Source organism: Melanotaenia boesemani, chromosome 23 (assembly GCF_017639745.1).
Source record: "Melanotaenia boesemani isolate fMelBoe1 chromosome 23, fMelBoe1.pri, whole genome shotgun sequence".
Taxonomy (NCBI): domain Eukaryota; kingdom Metazoa; phylum Chordata; class Actinopteri; order Atheriniformes; family Melanotaeniidae; genus Melanotaenia; species Melanotaenia boesemani.
Genome location: NC_055704.1, coordinates 3,985,993 through 4,012,826, shown reverse-complemented (window position 1 = coordinate 4,012,826; position 26,834 = coordinate 3,985,993). Strand labels below are relative to the sequence as shown.

Sequence of the window (26,834 nt, the reverse complement as noted above, 5' to 3'; positions counted from 1 at the left end):
GTTTACTTACTGATTATTTGTCTTGTAGTTCCAGCAGCTGTAAGCAATCTGCTGTTAGGCAATGCAGGAACCTCTCACCTGAACATCACCTGGAGCCCCGCCTCTGGAGATGTGGACCACTATGAGGTCAGCAAACTGTCTGGATTATTGTACTGATGTTTTGTTTTTTATCAGTATTTCTTGAAACCAAAATGAGCACTTTCACTTACTTTATTAGATTATTATGGCAGAAATCTGAAAAAAGCAAATAAAATCTGACATTTGACATGCTGCGACCAGATAAGTTTTCTTTAAAAATGTTTTTATAATGAATCGGTGAACAAAATGATAAAACTCATCTAATTGCATAGTTAATGACTCCAATATGCAGACCTGGATTTATTCAAAATCAACTTATTTTACAGATTTTAAATGAATGAGAATTTTAAAGGTGCAGTATGCAATAGGATCAAAGGTCAATGACAAAAAAAAATAATTTATCATTAAAAACGTTTTTTATAGTTATTTCATCACTTTGCTAAAATAACTTCCATGTTTTTATCCTCTTCGAATGAAGCATTTCTATCTACTCACCATGGGTCCACATGGCATCTGCCACCATTTTTACTACGGTGTCTCTGAATGGACAAACAAGCTTAAAACTGCAGTAGCAGCTTTGTTTAATAGGAGCAAGAGTTCTGTTTGGGATAAGTAGCGCCTTGAAACCACCACAGAAGAAGACGGTACACATGTAGTTACCTGTAGTGCAGTCATCGTTGCACCTGAGGTCACTGAATCCTCTCACACATAAAAACATCTTCATATCTGGAAGACGTTTAGCCGCTGATGGCCACCATACATTCACTACTGTGCTGCACCCATCTTTCCCACTAGATGGTAGTAATTCCCACATTGGATCTTTACAGCTGAGGTCACCCTGAAATATTCTGATTTTGTGCCCCCAGGTCACTGTGCTCTTCAATGACACTCGGGTTTTTCCTCCGGTGACATTGGGAAGCAAGATCCAACACCACCTGCTTACCTCTCTGACTCCCGGGCGGCTTTATAAGATCCTGGTGTCAACGTTTAGTGGTCAGTACCAGAAGGCCCAGTTTCTGGAGGGACGGACAGGTAGGACAGCTGCGGATCTGGTCACAAACGTAGTTAAAACTTCTCAGAGTATAGGTTTGGTAAATCCACATCCAAAATGTCGCTTCCACAGTTCCCAGTGCTGTAAAGAACCTGCGGATGGTTCCTCAACCCGGTCTGACAGATGCTGTAGGTGGATTGTTGGCCTCCTGGACAACTGGAGATGGAGACCTGGACATGTACATCACGTCTCTGTCAACCATAGTGAGCAACAAGTTATTTAACATGATCTGTTTTTCTGAGAAACATCCAACCTTCTTCAGTTCTAACCACTCTGATTCAGCAGCTTGTTGAAGCTCCATAAGGATCAGATCAGAAACTGGTCCAGATAAATGAAAAGTAGTAACAGCTGAGAGATGAGTTAGGGTTATAGTTGATGTTGGATGGATGCAGGATGGATGTGTAATGAATTGAAGGAATAAAGATGAAGGCTGTGGTGTCTCTCTTTAGGATGGAGTTGCCATTGATACTCGTCCTGTCCCCAAACACGTCACCTCTCTGGACTTTTTGGAGCTGATCTCAGGCCACGCCTACATCATCACTGTTCAATCACTGAGTGGGAAACTGACCAATAGCAACACAGCCACAAGCAGAGCAGGTTAGATATGTAATGGATTATGTACATCATAAATACGTCATATACATGTTGATCAACCCAGCTTCAACAGATTTCCTCACTGATTTATTTGTTTACATTCCTGCAGCTCCTGCCAGAGTCACAGCCTTACAGGCCGACAACGACCACACCACCCACAGCCTTACCGTCAGCTGGGAGCGGCCGGTGGGCGTGTACGACAGCTACAGCCTGCAGCTGCTGGACGAAGCCGGCCTCGCTCTGATCAATCGATCGGTTGCAGCGCACAGTCAAAGAGAGCGGCTGGAGGGCCTGACCTCAGGGAAGTGGTACCATGTGAAGATGGTGACGCTGAGCGATGGCGTGGCTTCCCTGGAAGCTGCCGCAGCAAATGGTCAAACACGTGAGTGACCTTTGTCTGAAATAAAGATGATGATTGGTGGATAAAGTTTTATAGATGGTCTGTTGTGCTCTGGTTCAGGTCCAGCTGCGGTCAGTAATCTGACGGTCAAGTGGGTCAACACCTCCTCTCTCAGATTCTCCTGGCGTCCCTCAGATGGCCACATAGACATCTATGACCTGTCTCTGTACAGCATCACCGAGGCGACAGCCAATCACAGGCCAGCAGCTAGCAGGAAGGAGCATCAGGTGGGATGACAGCCCTGTTAATGTGACTCCGACCTGTTTTTCAAGACATACAAGTCTGATGCTGATTTTCAGATCTAATTTTATGTTTGAGCTTGTGGTCATATGTGGTTGTTGAGAATAAATGGAGACCCTCCTTAGATTCAGACACGGGTGCTCTGGGTGTCGTCGCCACGAACCTGCAGCACTGATGCAACAGCTGCTCTTGAATAACTTACTCTAATTCCCTGATTATTCTCACAGATTTTTTCTTTTGTTGTTATGGATGATGCACATTAACTGTTGGTGCATTAACGCCGTTTCGCACTAAATAAAGACATGAAGCATCAAACCTGAAAAAGCCTAACTTTCAGATCTTTGCAATAATTATCACACAGATAAACTTTTAAATCTGATCATCCACCTCAGAGCTGCAAAAGTTTCATTACCAGAGTGAGAAGCTGGAAAGTTATCCACAGTTTTATCACCTCTCGACTGGACTGTGTTGGTTTAGATCAGTTTTCTGTGTTGTTTGCAGCAGCGTAAACACACTGCTAGGACTTCCAGTGCAACACTGAAATGCATCATTTTCTGCTGCTATTGTGCTTAGTTCTTTTTTTCTTACAATTTGTCTCATTTTCTTGTTATTTTAAATCTTCCCCTCTAATGAATTGTACTTTATGCTATGGTTGCATTGTTGTCGTCAGGCTTCCGGTGAGCTGGTGGACCTGCAGAAGGTTGGTCCAGCAGCAGACAGCTGTGTGTTCTCAGGCCTGCAAGCAGGAAGTCTGTACAGACTGCAGGTGGTGAGCTGGAGCCGAAGTATGAGCAGTGACTCGTCTGTACTCGCCAGAACCGGTCAGTGGTACTGCTGTAGTCATCACAACCATCTCTCCTCCTTTGTCTCTAAAACCATTTTCAACTTTTTATCCATCTTGATTTCTTCTTCCTTGGTTCTTGTCTGTTTAAAAAATATAAATGTATACTATTATCTAATGTTGTGGACTCATTGTGGCTTTTTATTTCTTATTTCTTATTTCTTTTTTATTGCAGTCCCGTCGCCGGTCTCGTCTCTTCAGGTCCAGAGTTCAGGACGGATGGACAGACTGACAGCCAGCTGGCAGCAGGGGGAGGGAAGCTGGAACAGCTACCAGGTAAACCAGTTTTCTAAATTTGGAAGAAAGAAAAAGGACACTGAAATTTACTCAGCAGGTGTTGTCAAATGATTTTAGGTGGTGTTAAACATTGTCGGATGGTTTTAGGTGGTGTTAAACGGTGTAAGACGGTTTTAGGTGTTATTAAAGATTGTTGGAAGGTTTTAGGTGGTGTTAAACATAAAATGGTTTTAGGTGGTGTTAAACATTGTAAGATGGTTTTAGGTGGTGTTAAAGATTGTTGGAAGGTTTTAGGTGGTGTTAAACATAAAATGGTTTTAGGTGGCGTTAAACATTGTAAGATGGTTTTAGGTGGTGTTAAACGTAAGATGGTTTTACATGGTGTTAAACATTGTCAAAAAGTTTTATGTGGTGTTAAATGTAAGATGGTTTTAGGTGGTGTTAAACATTATAAGATGGTTTTAGGTGGTGTTAAACATTGTCGGAACGTTTTAGGTGGTGTTAAACATTGTAAGATGGTTTTAGGTGGTGTTAAACATTATCGGGAGGTTTTACGTGGTGTTAAACGTAAGATGGTTTTAGGTGGTGTTTAAACATTGTAAGATGGTTTTAGGTGGTGCTAAACATTGTTGAATGGTTTTAGGTGGTGTTAAATGTAAGATGGTTTTAGGTGGTGTTAAACGTAAGATGGTTTTAGGTGGTGTTAAACGTTGTGAGATGGTTTAAGGTGGTGTTAAATGTTGTCGAATGATTTTAGGTGGTGTTAAACGTAAAATGGTTTTAGGTGGTGTTAAACATTGTTGGGAGGTATTAGGTAGTGTTAAATGTTGTTGAATGGTTTTAGGTGGTGTTAAATGTAAGATGGTTTTAGGTGGTGTTAAACGTAAGATGGTTTTAGGTGGTGTTAAACGTTGTGAGATAGTTTAAGGTGGTGTTAAATGTTGTCGAATAATTTTAGCTGGTGTTAAACGTAAGATAATTTAGGTGGTGTGAATCATTTTTGGAAGGCTTTAGGTGGTTTTAAGGATTGTTGGAAGGTTTTAGGTGGTGTTAAACCTTGTTGGATTCCTTTAGGTGATGTTAAACGTAAAATGGTTTTAGGTGGTGTTGAACATTGTTGGGAGGTTTTAGGTAGTGTTAAACGTTGTTGAATGATTTTAGGTGGTGTTAAAAGCAATATGGTTTAAAATGGTGTTAAATGTTGTCGGCTGGTATTAGGTGGTGTTAAACGTAAGATCATTTTAGGTGGTGTCTAATGTTGTCGGAAGGTTTTAGGTGGTGTTAAACTTTGTCGAATGGTTTTAGGTGGTGTTGTACGACGCCTCTGGAGACACTTTGAGAGCTCAGATGCTGGGGGCAGACCACAGAAGTCATACCTTTCTCGGGCTGACCCCTGGTAAACTGTACCGTGCTGAGGTCATCACACACAGTGGGGAGCTGACCAATAACGTTGCAGTATTCGGGCGCACCTGTAAGTCAGATTAAAAATATAAAAAATAAATCAACCCACAAGCTTTGGTTGTAGCTTTAGGACTAATTATCATTTACTTATTTTGTCCAGCTCCAGAACCACCAACACACCTGTCCATCAAACAAAGCCCTACCAATGACATCATGGAGTTGACGTGGTCTGCCCCTGCCTCGGGAGACTACAACGACTTCAGCTTGGATTGGACACCTGGAGACCACCTGACTGTCACACGCACACTCCTGACCAGCAGGGTTGTGACCGGGATGTTTCCAGGGCGACAATACAACTTCACTCTGAAGACCATCAGTGGGGGCAGAGCTATGAGTGGCCCCACAGTCAGCAGCCAGCCAATCCAGAAGAGCATCAGGATAAGTAGGTGGAGTTAGATGAAAAGAAATCTTTTGTAACACAAAAAAATCAAATAACAATTAAATAATAATAAAAAAAAATGATCCCTGAATCAAATCAGATATATATATATATATACATACACCAAAATATGACAGAAATCATCACCATGGAGACGGTTGGTGAGATGATGATATATGAATTCTGAATTATGATCTAGAACATGGTAGAGATGATTCAGAATAACATATAGAATACTTTACATGCTGCATTACTACTGTACCCAAGAGAAGGTCAGTTAACAGTAACTATTTGTTGCATCAGCTCTAATTCGTGCATTACTGCCACCAAGTGATCTGGAGTGTCGACCAGAGTCTTTCCAAGAGCCCAAGTTGTCAAAACATTTGTTTTATTTATTCCTTGATACCTGTGTTTAACCTGGTAAATCAGTAGACAATTCTTATTTGCAACGATGACTTGACCAACGGGCAGCAGCAAAGAGCAACTTCTGCAAATGATGCATTCATTGATTAGATTAGAAACAGACGCCAAATAATCATTTGGCCAGTTTTGGTTATGTTTTTATGTTATCCAAAAACCGAGCCCCACACACCAAACTTCCAACAGGCGAATCCCAGTTAGAAGCATTTGCGCTAATCAGAAATTACTGATAGCAATAAATTATTCAGTAAATAGTGGGATGTAGGTATGAAGTGACGAGCAGTTAACAGCTGAGTAAAAGAGGATTCTAGTATGATACAATCTCAGATATGGATGATGTAAGATGCTAATTTTTTCCCTGGAAGAAGCTGAAATCAAAACTTTTTACTTTAGAAACAGACTTAAATGTAAGAAAAACCTCACCCATAAAACGTTAAAATTCTTCAGTGAATAATAATCTTCAGGTTTTTACTGTCAGTTGATTCAAATCAGTTTTAGTCTGAGAGAAATTTTAATGTATATTCTTTTGTTTTAACAGCTACTGAACATCAGGTTATCATTTTCCAACAGTTCCTTCTTATTTGACCTACATCTGTTGTTCCTGGTTAACCCCTTGACACACAACTTTTATTTCGTTTTATCTAAATATTTAATTTTATTTTTTTATTGGATTTTATTCACATGTATGTATTTTTATATTTATTTATTATTCACTTTTTTGTTAAATTATTAAATATTTAATTGTTTAATTATCCATCCATCCATCCATTATCTTGACCGCTTATTCCATTTCGGGTCGCGGGTGAGCTGGAGCCTATCCCAGCATTTTAACAGGTGAGAGGCAGGGTACACCCTGGACAGGTCACCAGTCTGTCACAGGGCCAACACAGATAGAGACAAACAACCATTCACACACACACACACACACTCCTAGGGAGAATTTAGAGTGTCCAGTTAACCTAACATGCATATCTTTGGACGGTGGGAGGAAGCCGGAGAACCCGGAGAGAACCCACGCATACACGGGGAGAACATGCAAACTCCACACAGAAAGGCCACCACCCTCAAGGTTCGAACCTCCCCCCAGCCGAGATTCGAACCGGCAACCTTCTTGCTGTGAGGCTGCGGTGCTAACCACCACACCACCGTGTGTTTAATTATTTCAGTCTTTAATTTTTTTTCCTAGAATTTTTCTTTATTTAGTTTCTACATAAATGTAAATAAATGATGGCATTAAGGGGATAAAGCGGCATCTCTGTTAAGAGTTTTAACTTAGTCATAGTTAACAGCTGATGAGAAAAGATAGACAAATGATATAAATAAATAAATGGTAAAGAAACACAAACAAAAGGAACGCAAAGCAGTTCCACTGTTTTAACCACAAATCCAGTTTGTTTTTGATTTAAACCACTAGATGGCAGCAGGGGACAGACGTCTGTTTCCCTGCTGCTGATCCACTTTGGATCACTTTGAACAGTTTTGGCTGCAGGGATCAGAACTGATCGCCTCCAGGGATGAAATAAATCCAGGCCACATCTACAGTATTCATAAGAACGACCTGGTTTCTTTATCTGAGGTTGACCAAACGGACATTGAAGTCTCGTCTACAACACGTGAAAAATAAAAAGCCTGATTTCAGTAAGATTTAGAGGTGGACGTGGCGTATTGTTGGTGTCCAGCAGAGCGATGCTCACAGCTGCTGCTGGAAGGATTAAAACACAACTTTAACATGTGTGTGAAAATAGTTCCTGAAATCAGGTTTGTCTTCAGCTTGGTGCCACTAGATGAAAAACGTCTTGTCCTCCATGCTGTCTCTCTGTTCTCACTCGGCTGCATTTATTATCCCTTAAAGAGGTATTTTTATCATCCCATCAGGACATTTGTCATTGCTCAGAAGCTCTGAATAAATCAACACATGAGGACTTTATTTCTCTTCAGAAGGTTAAAGAAAAACGTGGACTGACTCAGTAAGAAGGGAAGTAAAAGTCATCCTCTTCTCCTTTAGGTCCATCTCCTCTGAAGTCCATTCACTGCTTCCCCCTCTCATCCTCCTCCCTCTCCTGCTCCTGGTTGCCTTCGCTGACTGACTTCGACTCCTATGAGGTTGAATGTCGTCGCCATGACAACGGGGAGCTGACTTCTGCACTGAGGCTGGCAGGAGGCGTCACCGCGGTAACGCTGAACCACCTGGATGCGTTCAGGAAATACTCGGTGACAGTGAGAGTGTCATCAGCTGGACAGACGAGTCCACCGACGACGCACACCACTGTAACCATGATTGACCGTGAGTGTACACGCACACACACACCGTACTTTCCCATGAAAACACGGAAGGAAAACAAAGCAACACCAGCAGAAACACACACATGTTGTTTACCTTTGTTTTCCTTTGATCTGCCCTTTTTTTCAGACATGACTCTTTAGGCAAAGTTACAATCTTCAGGCATCTCTCCGATTAATTAATCATAGCGATTAATTGTGAAATTCGGTAATCATAATTAGAGCAGGTCGAAGGTAATCTGGAGCCCTAGGTGAACCTCAATGTGGTGCCCCAGAAACAAAATAGGTAAAATTTTTATTTTTTTTTACCTGAAATTCCAGCAGCACCACTGAGGAGTCCATGTCTGGCCCTTCATCAGGTTTTTACCTTGAACTTTAAAAGTGCATTTAAAATATTAAACACAATGTTTCTAAATAAACTCACAGTTCAGTTTTATCACGAGAACTACTAATTATTTAAAGCACAGTTATATTTTTTTTTACCAAATTATAATGCTACTGACATCAGCACACAACAAAATCAATAAATCTTTGTAGTTTAATAATTACTTAAAGTTTTACTGATGAAAAATATTACATTATTATTTATTAATATGGTCCACTTCCAGTTCCTCTGTAGGACTAATCCCCTTGTTTAGGGCTGGAGTTCTGAACCTTTTTTACCCTGGGTCCCAACTTTTCCAGTGCAAACTGGTCCTGGGCCCATTCACTTATTAATACTGTTTGGTTTACTTGATCTCACTCCTAAAAAATGCATTCACAATAAATGGTTTAAATAACATAAATTGTAAATATAACTAATTTATGTAATTATGTTAAACTTTTTAACACATGCACAGCATTCATCCTTTACGACGGTGACACATGGAGGCAACATGGAACAAGCTGGTTGGCTCTGTATTAAAAAATAAATAAATAAAATTCACGTAGTCTTGCACAAACGTTGCTGTCTGGTCGTTTCTGTCTGCTGCAGCACTCCACGGCCGGGCCAGCCTCCTCTCCTCCTCTTCTCCTCCCTCTCCTTTTGTGACTCATGACAGCTGTCGGTGATCAGCTGATCGGCTTTTCTCTCTTGTTGCGTTTGTTTACGTTTCAGCTTAGAAGGAGGAAACTAGCAGCTCGTGGTTCACACTGATACGTATTTACCCAAAAGTATTGTTTTTGGACCCACTAGCAATAGTAAGCTACATCTATCAGTTTAATGTCAATCAGATCCATGTTACTGTCACGTGAAGCTGAAGAAGGAAACATGTTGATAACAGCAGCTTATTTCAGTTTTATGTTGATTACCTTTATGTCAGATCACTTCTCAGTATTAATGAGGTTTGCTAGTGAAACAGCTGTAAAATCTACTAGTCATGAGATACACATGAAGATAGATCAGGTTGAGATATCTAGTGAGAGTGAAACAGCAAAAGGATGCAGGGGAACGTCTTCTCTAAATCACTGGTGTTGTACAGATGTTGGAGACAGAGATCTGATCATTTAGAGGCCATAAATATGGTGAGAGAAATGCCCTCATCTCAGAAACCGAGATATAAATCAGAGCAGGATGCTTCTCTAACACAATAGCTGACAGGTGGTAGAAAGGATTTATACTTCAGATATGCAGGGCCTGGTCTAGAAAATTTTAGATAAGGGCCATGCAGGAGCACTGACCAGGAAAAGCGGGCACCAGTGAGAGAGATTTTATAAGGTCTTGACTTCATGAACTGATTAGGACAACTAAAGTGACCAGCTAACGCAAAACAGTGAAGAAAAACCCAAGTGAGCTTTGGCTAGTTCTGTTGATACACTTAAGTAAAAACGAGCAGATTTCAGGCATGGTAGCAAATGGTGACAAATTAATCATGATTAATTGTATATATACATATATACAAATTAATCATGATTAATTTGTATATATGTATATATATATATATATATATATATATTAATTTGTGTATATATATATATGTATATATATATATACATATATACATACATATATACATACATACACTGGACTAATATGGATTAGATGATTTAATCTGTGCAATTCAAATAAAGCTTAAGTAAATTAATTACCTAACCAGGTAATCCATAGGCAAGGCAAGGCAAGGCAGTTTATTTGTATAGCACATTTCATGTACAGGACAATTCAAAGTGCTTTACATAAAACAAAGACATTACAGATATTTAGAATAGTAAAAGGCATCAACACATAATCAACACATAATCACAATAAAATAATAAATTACATTAAAATGATTAAAAGCAAGATAAGTTAAAAAAAAAGTTACCGTGCAGATTTCATGCATAGGCACATGAGAAAAGAAAAGTTTTTAACCTGGATTTAAAAATGTCTACATTTGGGGAAAGTTTAATCTCCACTGGCAGTTTGTTCCATTTGTTTGCAGCATAACAGCTAAATGCTGCTTCTCCATGTTTAGTCTGGACTCTGGCCTGGACTAGTTGACCAGAGTCTTTGGATCTAAGAGCTCTGCTAGGTTTATATTCTCTGAACATATCACAGATGTATTCTGGGCCTAAACCATTCTGGGATTTGTAAATGATCAGAAGGGTTTTAAAATCTATTCTGTGACTGACTGGAAGCCAGTGTAAAGATTTTAAAACTGGTGTGATGTGTTCAGATCTCTTAGTCCTGGTTAAAACTCTAGCAGCAGCGTTCTGGATGAGCTGCAGATGTTTAATGCTCTTTTTAGGAAGTCCTGTTAAAAGACCATTACAGTAATCCAGTCTACTGGAGATGAATGCATGGATGAGTTTCTCTTGGTCTTTCTGGGAGACTAAACTTTTAATTCTGTTGATGTTTCTGAGCTGGTAAAAAGCTGTCTTAGTGACAGCTTTGATATGGCTGCTGAAAGTCAGATCTGAGTCTATCAACACTCCCAGGTTACGAACTTGGTTGGTAATTTTAAGAGCCCGAGTCTCCAGGTGTTTGCCAATGCTGACCCTCTTCTCTTTGCTACCAAACAGAATAATCTCAGTTTTGTCTTCATTTAATTGTAGGAAATTCTCCCTCATCCAGGTGTTTATTTGCTCCAGACACTGACACATTAAGTCTATTGGACTGCAGTCATCTGGTGACAGAGACACATAAAGTTGTGTATCATCTGCATAACTTTGATAATTAATGCTATAGTTTTGTAATATTTTACCCAAAGGGAGCATATACAAGTTGAACAGAAGAGGTCCAAGGACTGACCCCTGGGGGACTCCACAAGTCATGGCCACTCGTTCGGATTCATAGCTGCCGATCGTAACAAAATAACTCCGGCCTTCTAAATAGGACCTGAACCAGTTAAGGACCGCTCCAGAAAGTCCAACCCAGTTTTCCAGCCTGTGCAACAGGATTCTGTGATCTACAGTATCAAACGCAGCACTGAGATCCAACAGAACCAGGACTGATACTTGACCAGAATCGGTATTCAACCTAATGTCATTTAACACTTTGACCAGAGCTGTTTCAGTGCTGTGATGAGGCCGGAAGCCGGACTGAAATTTATCAAGATTTCCACTTTCATTTAAAAAGTCATGAAGCTGGTGAAATACAACTTTTTCAATAATCTTGGAAATAAAAGAGAGGTTAGAGACAGGTCTATAGTTGTTCATTATAGAGGCGTCTAGAGTCCTTTTCTTTAGGAGGCTTAATAGCAGCTATCTTTAGTGACTTGGGAAAAATGCCTGATGCCAGCGAGCTGTCAACTATCAGTAGGAGATCACTTTCTACTGAGGTAAAAACTGTTTTTAAAAAGTCGGATGGTATCATGTCCAGAGTGCATGTTGTTGATTTCAAATGCCAAACTGTTTCTTGTAGGACTTTTAAATTCACCATTTTAAATTGCGACATGACATCAGAATTATTTCCGGGTTTTAGACACAGACTAATTTTCTTGTTTGACTGTGTGGAATTAATATTTTGCCTAATTGTTTTAATTTTTTGGCTAAAAAAGTTTGCAAATTGGTTGCATTTCTCAGTGGAAAGGAGCTCTGGGCTTATCTGTTTAGGAGGATTTGTAAGTTTTTCAATCATAGCAAACAGAGTGCGAGAATTGTTGACATTCCTGTTAATCATTTCAGATAAATGCAGCTCTCTGGCCTTGCACAACTCATTGTTATAGTTACGCAGGCTTTGTTTGTACAGCTCATAGTAAATTTGAAGTTTATTTTTCCGCCATTTCCGCTCAGTTTTTCTGCATTCTCTTTTTAGGCTGGTAACCACAGTGGTGTTTCTCCATGGTGTTTTCTGTTTGCTCAAGTTGCTCTTGATTCTTATCGGTGCAACAGCATCCATTACATTCAAGATTTTCAGATTGAAATTATCCAGGAGTCTATCAACTGACTCTGCACTGGTTGTTGGTAACATAGCTATGGCCTCCACAAACTTAGCACTTGTTCTTTCATTAATGTACCTCTTCCTAACGGAGAAGCAGGTTGGTTGAACATTCTGAGTGATCAGTAAATCAAACAAAATACAAAAATGGTCAGACAAGGCCAAGTCAGTGACCGCAACAGAAGAAATATCAACACCCTTTGAAATAACCAGGTCCAGAATGTGACCTCGAATGTGGGTCGGTTCTTTTACATGTTGCCATAAACCAAACATGTCCAATATGGAACAAAATTCCTTGACATTACCATCCGTCATGTTATCTATGTGAATGTTAAAATCCCCAGTTAAGATGAAATGGTTAAAATCAGTAGAGATAACCGACAATAATTCAGAAAATTCATCAATAAAATTTACACAGTGTCCTGGACGTCTGTAGATGATTAGAAATAGGATTTTAGGAATGCCCTTTAAAATAAAACTAAGATATTCAAAAGAAGTAAAATCACCAAATGACATTTCTTTACACTGGAATGAATCTTTAAATAAGGCAGCTTCTCCTCCCCCTTTCCTCCCGTTTCGACATTTATTCATGAAACTAAAATGAGGGGGTGCTGTTTCATTAAGAACTGTAGCACTTGTGTCTTCTGTTAACCATCCATACATCACTGACTGTTGCCCCAGGTTACAAGAAGAAACTTGAGGTTGGCAGCTTGTCATGAGAACCAGTCAGGATGATGTAAAACACTGTGGAGATGATTGATGTTACTGTGGAGGCAAGTAAGAAGTGTGAAACGTGTTTACCTTTGTTACATGCAGAAGGAAGGAAAGTTAAATAAACCATTCCTACCAGTTACAGAACATCCCCACGAATCTACTGCAGCTGAAATGATCTGGGTCAACAGAAGCTTTTACATCGTCATGAAGCTGACATGAAACAGCTGAAATCACCTTCAGATGTAAGGTTTCAGACTGGACTCTGACCAGACCTTCGTCTTCTTCACTGAAACAATCACAGCTCAGAAATAAAGATTTGAGATTTCCCTCAAACATTCTCCATCTGGTTCAGACAGCAGCTGCAGTCGACTCCTGATGCAACATGAAACTGTTTCAGTTAACGGCCTCAATCTTTGATGCATCATTTCATTTGTCCTTTTTGAAAAAGTTGCTGTGACCCAAAACAGTTTTTCCTCTTTTTTTTTCTTTCTTTGTTTCCCTCATTGTTGTGGGTCTCTTCCAGCCACCCTCCGCCTGCGTTACATCGTAAATCATCCTGACACAACCAGACTGGGAACTTACAAGTAATGAAAAAAGAAAAGGCAATAACTCTGGAAGATTCCCAACCCCGACAGCTAAAGCAAGGAAAAGATTTTGGTAACTCATGCTGAGGTGAACGGGATGGAAAGAGAAAATTACTATAGATACATCAAGAATACTTGGATCAAACCTGGAAACTGGAACATTTTCTGACTCTCAGCATCAGAGTCAAATAACCAGGTGTGGTCCAGCTGGAGCTGAATTCAGTTTCAGTTGTCAGTGTTGCATAAAGAGATTCATGATCATCCATTTCTGTTATCAGGGTCAGAAAGCTCAAGAAGTGTATGATCGACCTAATTTATCTTTTTCTCATTGGTAGTTTTTCAATATTTTCAAGATGATCTTTCTTTTTTGTTCTTATTATGATGAACCATAAATTAAAAGTATTAATGTTGTATGTTTACGTTTAATTTGAGTTAGTTGAGTTAATATGTAATGTAAAGGAGGAGCTAATTCTTTTCCCCAGGAATCGAGAACTGTGGCTTTAAGAGCATGGTGAGGACAATTTGAGGAATAAACCATTTTGTTTCTTGACACCAAGACTGGGTGGATAATTAAAATGAGAGACACGTGTAGGCCATGACTGACAGCTGATATGCTGCTGAGGCAGGGACAAGGAGATTACAGGTTTTGTGGGGGTGGGAGATCCTTCAATGTCATGATTGCAGATTTTATTATTGTCAAAGAAAAAATCAGGATTTTATGTTTATCCTGATTATTCCGCGTAAATTTCCAAACACTATAAATTTGTAAAATGACATGAACACTGCTTGTTGGAGGCCTGTCTAAATGAATGTGTTCATGCAAAGAATTCAGATAACTATTAATCCCTTTGGGAGGTTCCAAACCGAAGCTCCATTACACCCAACACCGTTATATCATGTGTAAAAAATTTAAAAAATATATTTAAAAACAAGTATATATACAAATAGCATAAATAAAAATAGACCTACAGGACTAATAAACAAGTATATACATAAATATATAAAAATTAACTTGTGGAGTTAAGACATTATTGTTTAATGCATTAATGAACAGGTGGTAGACAGGGTTTATACTAAACTAAACTAAAAATTTTGATGGAGTGCCAGGCAGGAGCACAGACCAGGAAAAGGTTGGCACAGACGAATAGTTTGTCTGCATTTTATGTAATATTGAACTGATTTATTACAACTAAAGTGATCATCTAATGTAAAAAGTGAAGAAAACCCAAGTGAGCAATGGTTTGCTCTTTCTGTTGATACAATACAGTAAAAATCGGCAGATTTCAGGCATTGTTGCTAATGTGATTAATCACGATTACTTAATTAGTAAGCTGTGATTGGTGACCTCACAGCAAGAAGGTTGCTTGTTCAAGCCTCGGATGGGGTTCAAAAAGTGACCTTTCTGTGTGGAGTTTGCATGTTTACCCCATGTATGCAAGTTTACCGGCTTCCGCCCACCATCCAAGAGAGAAGAAACCTGGCCTTTTTGTGTGAAATTTGCCCGCCGGGTGTCAAGAATGGACTCTGGACATCAACAACATCAACAGCAAACCTGAAATGGCATTTTGAAATAAAGCACCCAGCCAGCCTTCCACGGTACGTGAACTAAAAACAATCTAAAGATGTGGCGACGACGTGCTAAAGCAGATCCTCGACCAGCCAGAACTAAATAACGGCGTCCAGCAGCAGCAGCTCCGTTGTCTTCACCTCCAGCCGCAGCTGGAAAACTTTCTGCAGTAAATTGTCGGAGACCTGCAGCCTTTGAGGGAAGAGGAGCCCTCAGCTTTCATAAACTTGACAAATGCAGACATCTGGTCTGCATGTCTTTCTTTGCTTTGTTTTTTACTTATTTGGACTGAATTCTGCACTTTTTTGACCAAAGTACTAGAACTTTTCTTTGGACAAGCAAGTCAGAAAAAATACATTCACAAAACACTGAAAAGTGACTTAATGAAAATATAATGCTTACATATTTTGCGCTTTGAGGAACATCCTTTGTTCCCTACCTTAGCCTAGTTTCTGCCTCAGATAAGTTAATAATTCCTCATTAAAAAAACACCATTCAAGCAAGTTTTTCCTCATGTTTTTATACGGTAGGAGTGAAAGCTGCACCTGCAACGAGCGTGGACTGAAAAGGTGGCAACAGCTGGAAAATGTCAGTATTCTGAGGGCAATAGATTGCAGCAACATATATGGTGAAAAAACGGTTTTAGAACTTTTAGAACTGTGAACTTAGTTAAAAAATTAGAATTATGACCTGAACTGGTTCATTTTAAAATGTGAACTAGTTAATGTAGAAATTGAGCTTTCCCAACAATGTTACAGACAGAAGATCAGAGAGAAGATCATGAAAAAAAAGATTGTTCATGAGTCTCAAATCGTGAGTCCGAGTCAAGTCTTGAGTCACTGGAAATGTGACTTAATTGTGACTCAAGTCCGAGCCTCAGACTGGAGTCCCCATCTCTGGTGTGGCCTCTCTTTTTGTTTGTGACCATTGATACACTACCAGTCAAACGTCTGGTCCCACTTTCCCATTAAATCCAGTGAGAAATCTCAACTTTTGACTGGTGTATACATTTTGAATGTTGTGAATCAGATTTTGACGACAGAAATAAATGTTTCAAAACAGCAGCTCCACATGAAAAAACACTGAAGCAAATGCACCCCAACTCCTCTCTGTGTAGACGTGGCCTCAAGTTTATCACACCCACTCTGCACAGTCAAAGCCTTCCGCTGGGCTCTCTGGGGAACCCGATGGGGGTCAAGGACTCCAGACTGTAATCACTGACTCATCAGGTTGATAAAATCCAACCTCCAGCAGAAAAACTGTTTGCAGCGTCAGTGTGAAAGTTGAAGGAACTTAAGCTAATAGCAGTGGAAAACTTGGATGTCCCATAATAAGAGTCTTCCTGCAGACCTCATAACCTCTGATCATGTAGGACAGGGGTGGCCAATGTCAGTCCTCGAGAGCCACAATCCTGCAGGTTTTCCAAGTTTCCCTGCTCCAGCACACCTGACTCAAATTAAATGGATCCAGCAGCCTATAAGGATCTGCACGTCAGGTGTGCTGGAGCAGGGAAATTTGGAAAACCTGCAGGATTGTGGCTCTCGAGGACCGACGTTGGCTGCCCCTGATGTAGGAGGTTCTGGGGTGCTTTCTTTCTCACACACACACACACACACACACACACACACACACACACACACACACACACACACACACACACACACACACACACACACACACACACACACACACACACACACACACATGCACACGCGCAGTGGTTATCAAGAGCAGCTGTTTAAGTAGTCTTGTGATTTAACCTAATTGTTGATTGGGAAAAGAAGTAGCTAAGTAAAAAGCTTGAATAGCCAAACTCTGGTGTGGTTTCTTACCTTCTGCTGGGAGTTTTTTCTAGAGGAACCCAAATTCATACACAAACTTTATGGTTTTAACCCCTCTATACGCTTATCTGAAGCAACGACAAACTTCTGTGTTGCAGGATTTGTTCCAGACCATTATGTTGCTGGTTTTCATGTTTTCAAGCTCACCAAAGTCGATTTATAATGACTGATCATCATAAACAGGACCAAAGTCCTGATTATTGCCAGCTCTGCTACAGATGTCACATACACCCGTCCTCTGTTTGATTGACATCTGTTTTAACCTAAGAATTTCCTCTCAGGTCCTCCGGTCCCGCCTCCCAGCATTCATGTCAGCGAGAAGTCGTCCAAAGTGACGTCATCCTCCATATTGTTCCGTTTCAACTGCTCCTGGTTCAGTGACTCTAATGGAGCCGTCCGATACTTCACCATCATTGTGGCCGAGTCCAACGGTACAACACACACACACAAACACAAAGATTTATACAAGCTCCAAACACAAATGAACTTAGTAATGCTGTAAAGCTGCTTTAAAAAAATGTTTCTGTATTAATAGAAAAACTAAACAAAAACGGCATCACACTGGAATATTTGTGTCTCTTCTATCAGCCAATGAGATTGTGCAGCCGGAGCAGCGGCACCCTCTGCCCTCTTACCGCGACTACATCAGCAACTCCTCCATCAGAGCATATCAGACTGCCTACTTCCCCAGCCGCTGCCCTCAGGACGCCGACATGCCGGCTGGACAGGTAGCAACAGCACAGCCATGTTCTTCTCCAGCTCATCGCTTTCTAGGCTTTTAGTCAGAAAACAAATTATGGGGTTCAGCCGATCTATAAAAAAATCCTTTTTCTAAGCAGATAAATGTATTTCTCAGCTTCATCTGTAGATGAATTAAATGAAACATTTAAAGGAAGCTGCTTCATTATTAAATCGATCAATAACTAATAAGGTGGTGGAGCTGAATCTCGGTGCAGGAGGTGACCGGCTGGGTGGGACATGCGACCGTTACCATGACGACGACCTCTACCTGAGTGACAGCTATGGCGACTTCTGTGACGGGCCGCTGAAAGCCAAAACTTCCTACAGGTAAACAAAGCACACACAGGCTGCAGCAGGCATCTGCTACGGGTGTGTAACCAGGTGTGTGTTTGTGTGTGTGTGCGTGCGTGCAGGCTGAGCGTGCGAGCCTTCACCAAACTGTTTGATGAAAACCATCGGGAGTTGGCCGAGCCACTGTTCAGCGACACCTACATGTCAGGACCGCTCAGGACTCACGCAGGTGAGAAACCAAACAACTGAACATCCAAACGTCCGACCGTCTGAAACCTAAAGATTATTTAAACCTCGAGGTTTTATATTTAAAAATGATGACTTATCAGTGGCGGAGCAAGAAAGTTTTCCATGAGGTGGTGAAGGAGCAGCAGGATGTGGTGGTAGACATCCTTGTTTAGATCATTTGTACTCTTGACTTAAGCCTGGTACACACATAACCATATTTGGGCTCAAAACAGATTTTTTTTTATCTTCACGTGTGAGGTCTCGATCAGATAAAAAATCTCACAAGATTAAAAAAATCATTATGTGTGTACCAGGCTTTAATTTACCCAAATGATTATGTGATAAAAGGGAACAACTGAGTTATTATTATTTTGTTACATTGTTGATTTATTTTATATTGTTTACAAACAAAAAAGCTTAAATGTTATTTGTTTGGTTCTGCCATTCATTTCGTTAATAAAAGATGTTTTATTTGAGAATAATCTTTATACTGAGTTTGTAATATTAGTAATGATGAAATTTTAAGTGAAAGGTATCGGTATTGATATTGGTATCGGCGATACTTGCCCAGGTATACTTGTGGTATCGCCCAGTGCTGCTCTGTACTGATGCATGCTGCTCTGCCTCAGAGCCTCTAGGTGGCGTGGTGGAGGGTCTGAGCGCTGGCATGTTCCTCATCGGGATGATGGTGGCCGTCGCGTCTCTGCTGGTGTACCGACAGAGGCTGCGCAAAGTGTGAGTACACACATCTTCATCATACCATCATCATCCGTTTCCAGAATCACCAGCACTTTTATTAATGAGTCATGAACCAGAACTTCAACATGTTAATTAGCCGTTAGCTCCTCTGTTAGCTCACATTATCTCATGAACATGTACCTGGGCGGGTGTACAGGGCTGTGCAGGAGAACCCGGTGGTGAGGATGAGCATGTGGAAAGAAGTTCCAGCCTCTGGGATGTATATGGGTGTCAGGAGGTAAGTGTGTGTGTAATTATTTTACTTGTGTATGTGAGTCAGGCAGTTTCCAGGAAAGGGATGCTTCTCTCGACCAGACGAGCTCATCATTCAGCCAGCAGTTAGCACCAGTTAGTTACTGGGTGTGTGTTTATGTGCACCAGCTCATTAAAAAGCTGTCTGACAGTCAAACAAAGAGTTTGTTGCTGGAAGAACATAAAAAAACAGTAGCAGCTTTATCATCAATTAAAAACCTTCATGAGAACTGCATAAAGCACTCGTTAGCTTCATCAGCCTGATAACACCCCGACTGCTTGGACTGGACCAGACCAGTGTCTAAATATGAAAACAAACAATTATATTCAATATGAGTTAGAAGAAAACTTTATATACAGCTGATTGCTGGACAGTGCAGACAGGACTTCCTGAAGGTAGCCAATCAGAAAAGAGATGATTGATGGAGAGATTCAGTCATGGACAGATAAATAGTGATGGATCAAATCAGCTGTAAATCTGTTCCAGGCTCAGACATGCTGAGGGATTATCAGACATATTACCGCAGTAACTTTAACACAATCTGCTAGTTCGCTTCTTTTCTTGTGAGTTTTTGTTTTTATTTTGAGCATTTTTTTTTATAAAATATTGCCCAAAATGTTTCATCAGCTTTTTCCTGAAGGAAGAGAAGTTGTGTGTAGACCAGAATTCTTTGAATTTGTAGTAGAATTACGGGCCGTCTATAAAAAAGGAAACTTTAAAGAAATTAAGTAGAACTTAATTAACAGAAGCCCGTCTGAAGTCTTTACTGTGTTTTATTTAAAGTTTGTTTAACAGGAATAAAATAGTTACAGGAAAATTTAACTGAAGTTACGTACACGGTCAAGGTTCATTCCCAGACCCTCGTCTTATGAAGAGAAAAGTACAAGAACAAAATTATAACATCATATAGAGAATCTAAATCAGAAAAGAAGGCAAAGGTGTGCAGTGAAGACAGAGCATCACTCAGTGATCATTGAGCCTCACATCAACGCACCGTTAGATGGAAAAGTTTTTTCTTCCTCCACTAACTGCTCCCCTTGTGGCTATGTTTCATAATCATTATAAATTACAGTTAATTAAGTATACATAGCATTTTAAAATGTTCATCGTTGGAGCTTCCTGTTGTGGTTGAGGACATTGTATTTGTTGGACGAATATATAAGATGTAATATGAAGTGAACCATCCACCTTCTTTGACTAGAGACCTCCAACACCACTGCTATCTGACCATTAAAACACCAACCACAAACCAACCTCCTCCATCATCTCTGTTCACTTCATTACATCTGACTATGTCTGGAGCTCTAGTAGAAACACCAGAGCACAAAGTTAAAACGTTTAGTAAATCTCTGCCATCATCCACTGACTGTACATTCTTCTTTCTCTGCAGTAATCGTCGAGTCACCAGGTGAGTTTTGCTTCTCTAAAACAGTTTTAAAACAGCTGAGCTGGTCCAACTTTAAATGTTCATTTCTGTGTTCAGTCCCATCAAAGCCTGCCACTTCGAGTCCCACCTGTCCAAGCTGCAGGCCGACTCCAACTACCTGCTGTCTGAGGAGTTTGAGGTAATTTAATCTGGTTTCATGACAGAAACTTCACTTTACCACCCTTTCAGGTCCTTGGAGGACTAAAACATCCTCTCCCAAGAACTGCTATAAGATTCTATAACATGACTGATTCATACTTTTATCTCAAATCTTTCAGTCAACTTCAGTTCTAATCAAAACTACCAAATATGCAATATTCAAATTATTTTATCTCTTTAAATACCAATTTCATCAGATATCATAGTTTTTATTAAAAAAGAAGTGAATATCCCTTAGAAATAGGGTAAGAAGCTTGGTGATCCGGGAGGAGCTCAGAGTAGAGTGAGGTGGCTCGGGCATCTGGTCAGGATGCCTCCTGGATGCCTCCCTGGTGAGGTGTTTCGGGCACATCTCACTGGGAGGAGGCCCCGGGGGAAGACCCAGGACAAGCTGGAGGGACTACATCTCTCGGCTGACCTGGGAATGCCTTGTGATCTCTCCAGATGAGCTAGCAAATGTGGCTGGGGAGAGGGAAGTCTGGGTTCCCTGCTTAAGCAGCTGCCCCAGAAAAGCAGTAGAACATGGATGGATGAAAAAAAATGTTTCCATAAAATACATATTTAGAAGGGGATTAATATCAGTCTTAAGTGTTCTAGAAATAAGTTAAAACATTTGTTTAGACTTTAGGTCTCAGAAACAGTATCAAATGTAATACGTGCGGCATTAAAGGGTTAAAGGATTAAAATATCATTTGAATTATTGGTATTTTTGATTAGAAGTGATGTTGATTGACAATTTGAGTGAATAAATAAATAAACCTATCTGCATTGTTTTTAAAGCTGTTTCTAGGAGGGGACACTTTTTTCTCCTCCAATAACTTGAAAGGCTGTTAAATGTGTATTTGGGGTCCTGTTGACCTTAATAAAAAATTAAAATAGTGAAAAACTTCCTTAAAACCATCTCATATGGGGAAACACAGCCAGGATGAAGGCCAAAATTGAGATAAAAATGACAAAGAAATCTATGCTGTGCTTCTGGGAGGAGAAAAGCACTCTGGTGTGCAGACATAATGGTACAAACATGTGGCTGAATGTAGTGATGCATCATGAAAACTAACAGTGACGGTGACCAGTGTCAGGTTGTGACTGCTTGTCAGAGAAGTGATGATTAAAGTCAGAAATATATTGTGTCTATGCAGGATCTGAAGGATGTGGGCCGAAACCAGACAATGGACGTTGCTAGACTGCCAGAAAATCGTGGAAAGAACCGCTACAACAACATCCTGCCATGTTAGTATCACTTTAAAGAAAACACACAAAAAGAAGACAGAAAAGAGAAATCTGAGTCCCACAGATCATGGCATCATTACAATGTTTATTTAACAAGACTGTACGTGTTTCCATAGCTATAAAAGGGTCTCTGGAGATTAGAGTACTTCTTCTCATCTTTTCCTTTGGTTTATTTTTATGTCATCATCTTCATAAAGTAAATAGTCTAAATATCAAATACAATTTAACAACTAACAGCAGAAGCAACTCAACTTTACTGGGTTGGTTATTTTCCGTCTAACAGTTTAAATGAAGCCGTATTTAGTCGAGCAGAACTGAAGCCAATTACCTGGATGAACATTAAAGTCTGATTTTGTGCCTCAAGGTTGTTTGTTCACCCAGAAGCTCAATTATCAACAAACGTATTTGACCTCATCTTCACCAGGCCTATTTTTTCTGCCTCCTGTCTGAAATAACATCCCCAAATAAATAAAGTACATTGTGGTCTCAACAATAAGGTGAGACATGTGAGATTACAACAGAATCCACATATGTGTTACTGTGTCAGAGTAAATTCACCTGGAACACAGTAGAGTATGTAAAGGTTACCTCCTCCTAAAAGAAAACCACATTACAACCAGAGAATAGCAGCCCAGTTCACCTAGGAATGAGTAAAATAATCATAGGAATGAATAAATTTATCTTAGGTATGAGTAGAGTAATCCCAGGAATAAACCATCTTCAATAAGTAATAGGTACTTTGACGTTCCTACAGTGATGAGAGACGTTGTGAAAACTTGACTAAAGTGAAGAAGATGCGGAGCAGCTTCTCCATCAGGGTTAATGCATGTTTCTGTTTTCTAGACGATTCCACCAGAGTGAAGCTGTCGTACCTGGAGGACGATCCCTGCTCCGACTACATCAATGCCAGCTACATTCCTGTATGAACACACACACTGATGCAGAAACACACACACTAGCCTCCCCACCCTAACGCCTCTGTCCTGTGTGTTTACAGGGAAATAACTACCGCAGGGAGTACATCGCCACTCAGGGGCCGCTGCCCGGCACCAAAGACGATTTCTGGCGAATGGTGTGGGAGCATGGCGTATACAACATCGTCATGGTGACGCAGTGTGTGGAGAAAGGGCGGGTGAGGTTTTGTGGTATTAGTCCACCAACTCTACAATTTCCACTTTTATGACACAAATATCTAAATGCTGATATTTATAATCCAGTTGGACAAATTTGGCCCAGGGAGAGCAGCTCCTCCAGGCTGACCAGAAAAAAATAAAACTATCGTAACCTTTAATTAACCCTGTAGAGTGTCCACTATGGACGTCTATTTAAAGACTGTTTTCTAGTATACTCATGGGTGTATATCTGCAAATGAACCACTTTAACCTTGCCACTTCATGTAGAATAAACAAGTTTTAAAAATATACATACATTATAATTACCAAGTTTGTCTCAGTGATAAACAGGACAAGAAAACAATGCAGTTATCTTTTTATAGAATATATCATATGAATATGACCATTTTTTTAATAAACTAAAGAGACAAATAATGTTGAAAATAAAGAAAACCATCACTGTACATGTCTTTAACAGCAATTAATGTACCAGAGGGTTAGCTGTTTTTTGCTTTTATATCTAAGACATGAATTTTTAATTAACAGTATAGCATTTTTTCACATAGAACAGTTTACGTCTACAGTCAGGTAGAGAGATGCTTTTTTAATATTTATACTAACCCTTACCTTTTATCTATAGGTCATATAAATAAGATATTTTATATGCTATAAAAATATAGCTGGCATTTATCACTGATGCTAACTTGAATTAAACTTGAATGTCTGTGGGTGTGGGCCATATCTTGCCATACATAGGTCTGTTGTCATGGAAATGATGCATTAAAGAGTTGAATCACACAAAGCTCATAGTGGCAGCAAAGTTATCGGTTCATTTTATCTGATCAGAGATTTAAAAAGGACTCAAATCTCTGATTATCTGATAAATGTTCTTTTAAAGCTGAAAACATGAAACTGGAGAAACCAGGAAGTTTTTACATTAGATCACATCTGTGATCACATCTTCAAATGTTGTTTGCAGGTAAAATGTGACCAGTACTGGCCTGCAGACAGAGAGCCGCTGTACTACGGTGACCTGGTCATTCAGATGCTGTCAGAGTCCGTCCTGCCCGAGTGGACCATCCGAGAGTTCAAGATCACTTCGGTACCTGCTCTCCTCCATAGAAACTCGCCTGTTTTAGAAGTTCTGAAATTAGATTCTGTAGAGCCTTTTTCTAACAGCATCATCTGGCTCACTTGTTCAGGATCCAGATCTGGTCTGTGATGTAAACGTAAAAAACCATCAGCAGAACCAAGAGTGGAGTTTGTGATAATAAAAAAGGTCATTAATGTTCATTCCTTTTGACAGGAGAGCAGCAGCAGTTACCCTCGGGTTCTTCGCCACTTCCACTACACCGTGTGGCCGGATCACGGAGTCCCCGAGAGCACCCAGTCCCTGATCCAGTTCGTCAGGACGGTCAGAGACTACATTGACCGATCACCAAGTACTGGAGCTACCGTTGTGCACTGCAGGTGGTACACAAACCTATTTGATTAGCCAGATGAGTTCATGTTCTGTTACCTGGACCCAGTTTTGGTCCTAATGGATCTGCTGTTTGTGTGTCAGTGCTGGAGTCGGGCGCACAGGGACCTTAATTGCACTGGATCGGGTTCTGCAGCAGCTGGACTCCAAAGCAACCATCGACCTGTATGGCTGCGTATTTGACCTCCGTCTGCACCGCCAGCACATGGTCCAGACTGAGGTATTACCCCCCCAATCACGTCAACCAAACATGTGATATGGGGGACACATCTGACCTACATCCTTGTGTGTTTTAGTGCCAGTACGCCTTCCTGCATCAGTGTGTGCGTGACGTCCTGAGAGCCAGGAAGCTTCGAAGCGAGCAGGAAAACCCGCTGTACCCCATCTACGAGAACTTCAACCCAGAGTACTGCCACGGTGGGTCCATACTGTCCATCCTACTGTCTCTCTCTAATCTAGTCTCTGTCCGTTTGTCCTACTGTCTCTCTCTAATTTAGTCTGTCTGTCTGTCCGCCCTACTGTCTCTCTCTAATCTAATCTCTGTCCGCCTGTCCTTCTGTCTCTCTCTAATTTAGTCTGTCCTACTCTCTCTCTCTAATTTAGTCTCTCTGTCCGTCTGTCCTACTGTCTAGCTGTCCATTTTGGTCTTACTGGACAGAGAGACTGTCTTTCTTACTGTGTCTGATTGAAAGGATGAGACAGTTTCTGTCTCTTCCAGAATTAACCGTCTCTGTGTGTGACTGGATCAGAATGTGATTCAGATAAATCCAACTCACCGTCTCCGTCATGTCTCCTCAGATTTCATCTTCTCTGGACGCTAAAGCCAACATCATGGTGTTCCAGTCAGGAATCTTGTTTCCAGCTGCCTCCTGGCATCAGACCAGCAGGATCTCAGCCCTGAGATGTTGTCTAAAAATTAGAAAGAAATACTTCCTGGAAATTTTCCTTTTGAGTATTGGAATATGAAATTAGATTAGACACCTCCTTTAACCCAAGCAGAAAAGAAAGAAATCAGTCACTGCACCCAGAAAAACTTAAAAAGCTTAAAAATTATGGATGAGAATATATGTCTCAAAGTTAAATGCAGTTTCATGTTTAAAGCTAGGAGAAACAAATGGTGACTTATATACTGTCCTTCAGAAAGAAAGCTCCTTTTCTTGTCTCATTGGAGGTTTATGTTGTCTTGTGGCTTCAAACCTCCTGATTACAGATAACAACAATCAAGCCAGAAAACCCAACAGATCAGATGGTCCACCAGGGAAGCAAAGCATCTATTTTTATAAGCTCTAGAACGCTGTATGTTCTCACTCTGCTACATATAAGCTGTTTATTTAAAGACACGTATTGCTGTATGTAAATATTGATGTAATACACCTTTTTTACATTAGAATGAATTTATTGCTGTCAGATATGTTTAGAATTTTACTTCCTGCTTTCTATTCGTTTCAATCTGAAAACTAGAAACTGTGAAAATAACTTCAAGCAGGAAGTTTATTTTCTTCCCTTTTTATACAATGCATCAACATTTTCTGGATAATCTGAAGAGATTTACATAGTTTTTCTTGCTTCAGACAGGATTGAATGTTTAAATCCTGTTCTGTTCATTTTAAATGATTTCTGCTCACATATGAAGTCTTTTATTCATTTTTAGGTGTTTAGTGATTGAAATATTGATTATATGAATACAGTTCCAAATTATAGGTAATTATTTCAAAATTCACAGTCAGGTGAATGAAAGTTTAAACTGCACATTTTTTTTGATAATTTCTGCTGTCTGATCACTGGAAAGTGGATTATAAAGTCTTGATTAAAAGTAGCTGCCCAACAGTTTGTGTTACAGTCTCTTTTTATCCTGGAAAATAAAATCTAGCTGTAAATCTGAAGCACCATTAATAGATTCACAGCACCAGAGTGTACAGCTACATCTTCCACCTCTGTTTTCTAGATGCAGACATGGTTGACTCACTCAGATGTACAGATGTTAAAAGAACTCCATTAACACCAAAGATGTAACCTGAAATTGTGGAAGAGCAGGCTCAGTCTGGAGTGTAACGGACATGAAGCGGCAACAGAGTTTATGAACACATGATCCAGCAGAGCTAATTTTAAGGTTGAGATTTACACGTATGAAACTAACAATACGGACTAGTTGT

At 40.1% G+C, this 26,834-nt stretch overlaps 1 protein-coding gene across 1 annotated transcript in view; it reads left to right on the top strand.

The window, feature by feature from the left end:
* ptprb (protein tyrosine phosphatase receptor type b) overlaps positions 1-26,508 on the top strand; it is a 48,165-nt gene extending 21,657 nt beyond the window's left edge. Inside the window, exons 14-40 of the mRNA XM_041977379.1 lie at positions 29-126; positions 945-1,110; positions 1,202-1,332; positions 1,579-1,726; positions 1,833-2,105; positions 2,184-2,350; positions 3,034-3,184; positions 3,380-3,480; positions 4,747-4,912; positions 5,003-5,284; positions 7,707-7,985; positions 17,305-17,454; positions 17,612-17,751; positions 17,955-18,091; positions 18,178-18,284; positions 18,913-19,018; positions 19,179-19,259; positions 20,665-20,682; positions 20,758-20,839; positions 21,999-22,089; positions 22,933-23,009; positions 23,087-23,221; positions 24,181-24,303; positions 24,508-24,671; positions 24,766-24,901; positions 24,978-25,098; positions 25,480-26,508. Coding sequence (XP_041833313.1) covers positions 29-126; positions 945-1,110; positions 1,202-1,332; positions 1,579-1,726; positions 1,833-2,105; positions 2,184-2,350; positions 3,034-3,184; positions 3,380-3,480; positions 4,747-4,912; positions 5,003-5,284; positions 7,707-7,985; positions 17,305-17,454; positions 17,612-17,751; positions 17,955-18,091; positions 18,178-18,284; positions 18,913-19,018; positions 19,179-19,259; positions 20,665-20,682; positions 20,758-20,839; positions 21,999-22,089; positions 22,933-23,009; positions 23,087-23,221; positions 24,181-24,303; positions 24,508-24,671; positions 24,766-24,901; positions 24,978-25,098; positions 25,480-25,502 — 3,653 coding nt within the window. The 3' untranslated portion in view covers positions 25,503-26,508. The remainder of the gene's footprint in view (positions 1-28; positions 127-944; positions 1,111-1,201; positions 1,333-1,578; positions 1,727-1,832; positions 2,106-2,183; positions 2,351-3,033; positions 3,185-3,379; positions 3,481-4,746; positions 4,913-5,002; positions 5,285-7,706; positions 7,986-17,304; positions 17,455-17,611; positions 17,752-17,954; positions 18,092-18,177; positions 18,285-18,912; positions 19,019-19,178; positions 19,260-20,664; positions 20,683-20,757; positions 20,840-21,998; positions 22,090-22,932; positions 23,010-23,086; positions 23,222-24,180; positions 24,304-24,507; positions 24,672-24,765; positions 24,902-24,977; positions 25,099-25,479) is intronic.
* Positions 26,509-26,834: the final 326 nt, after the last annotated feature.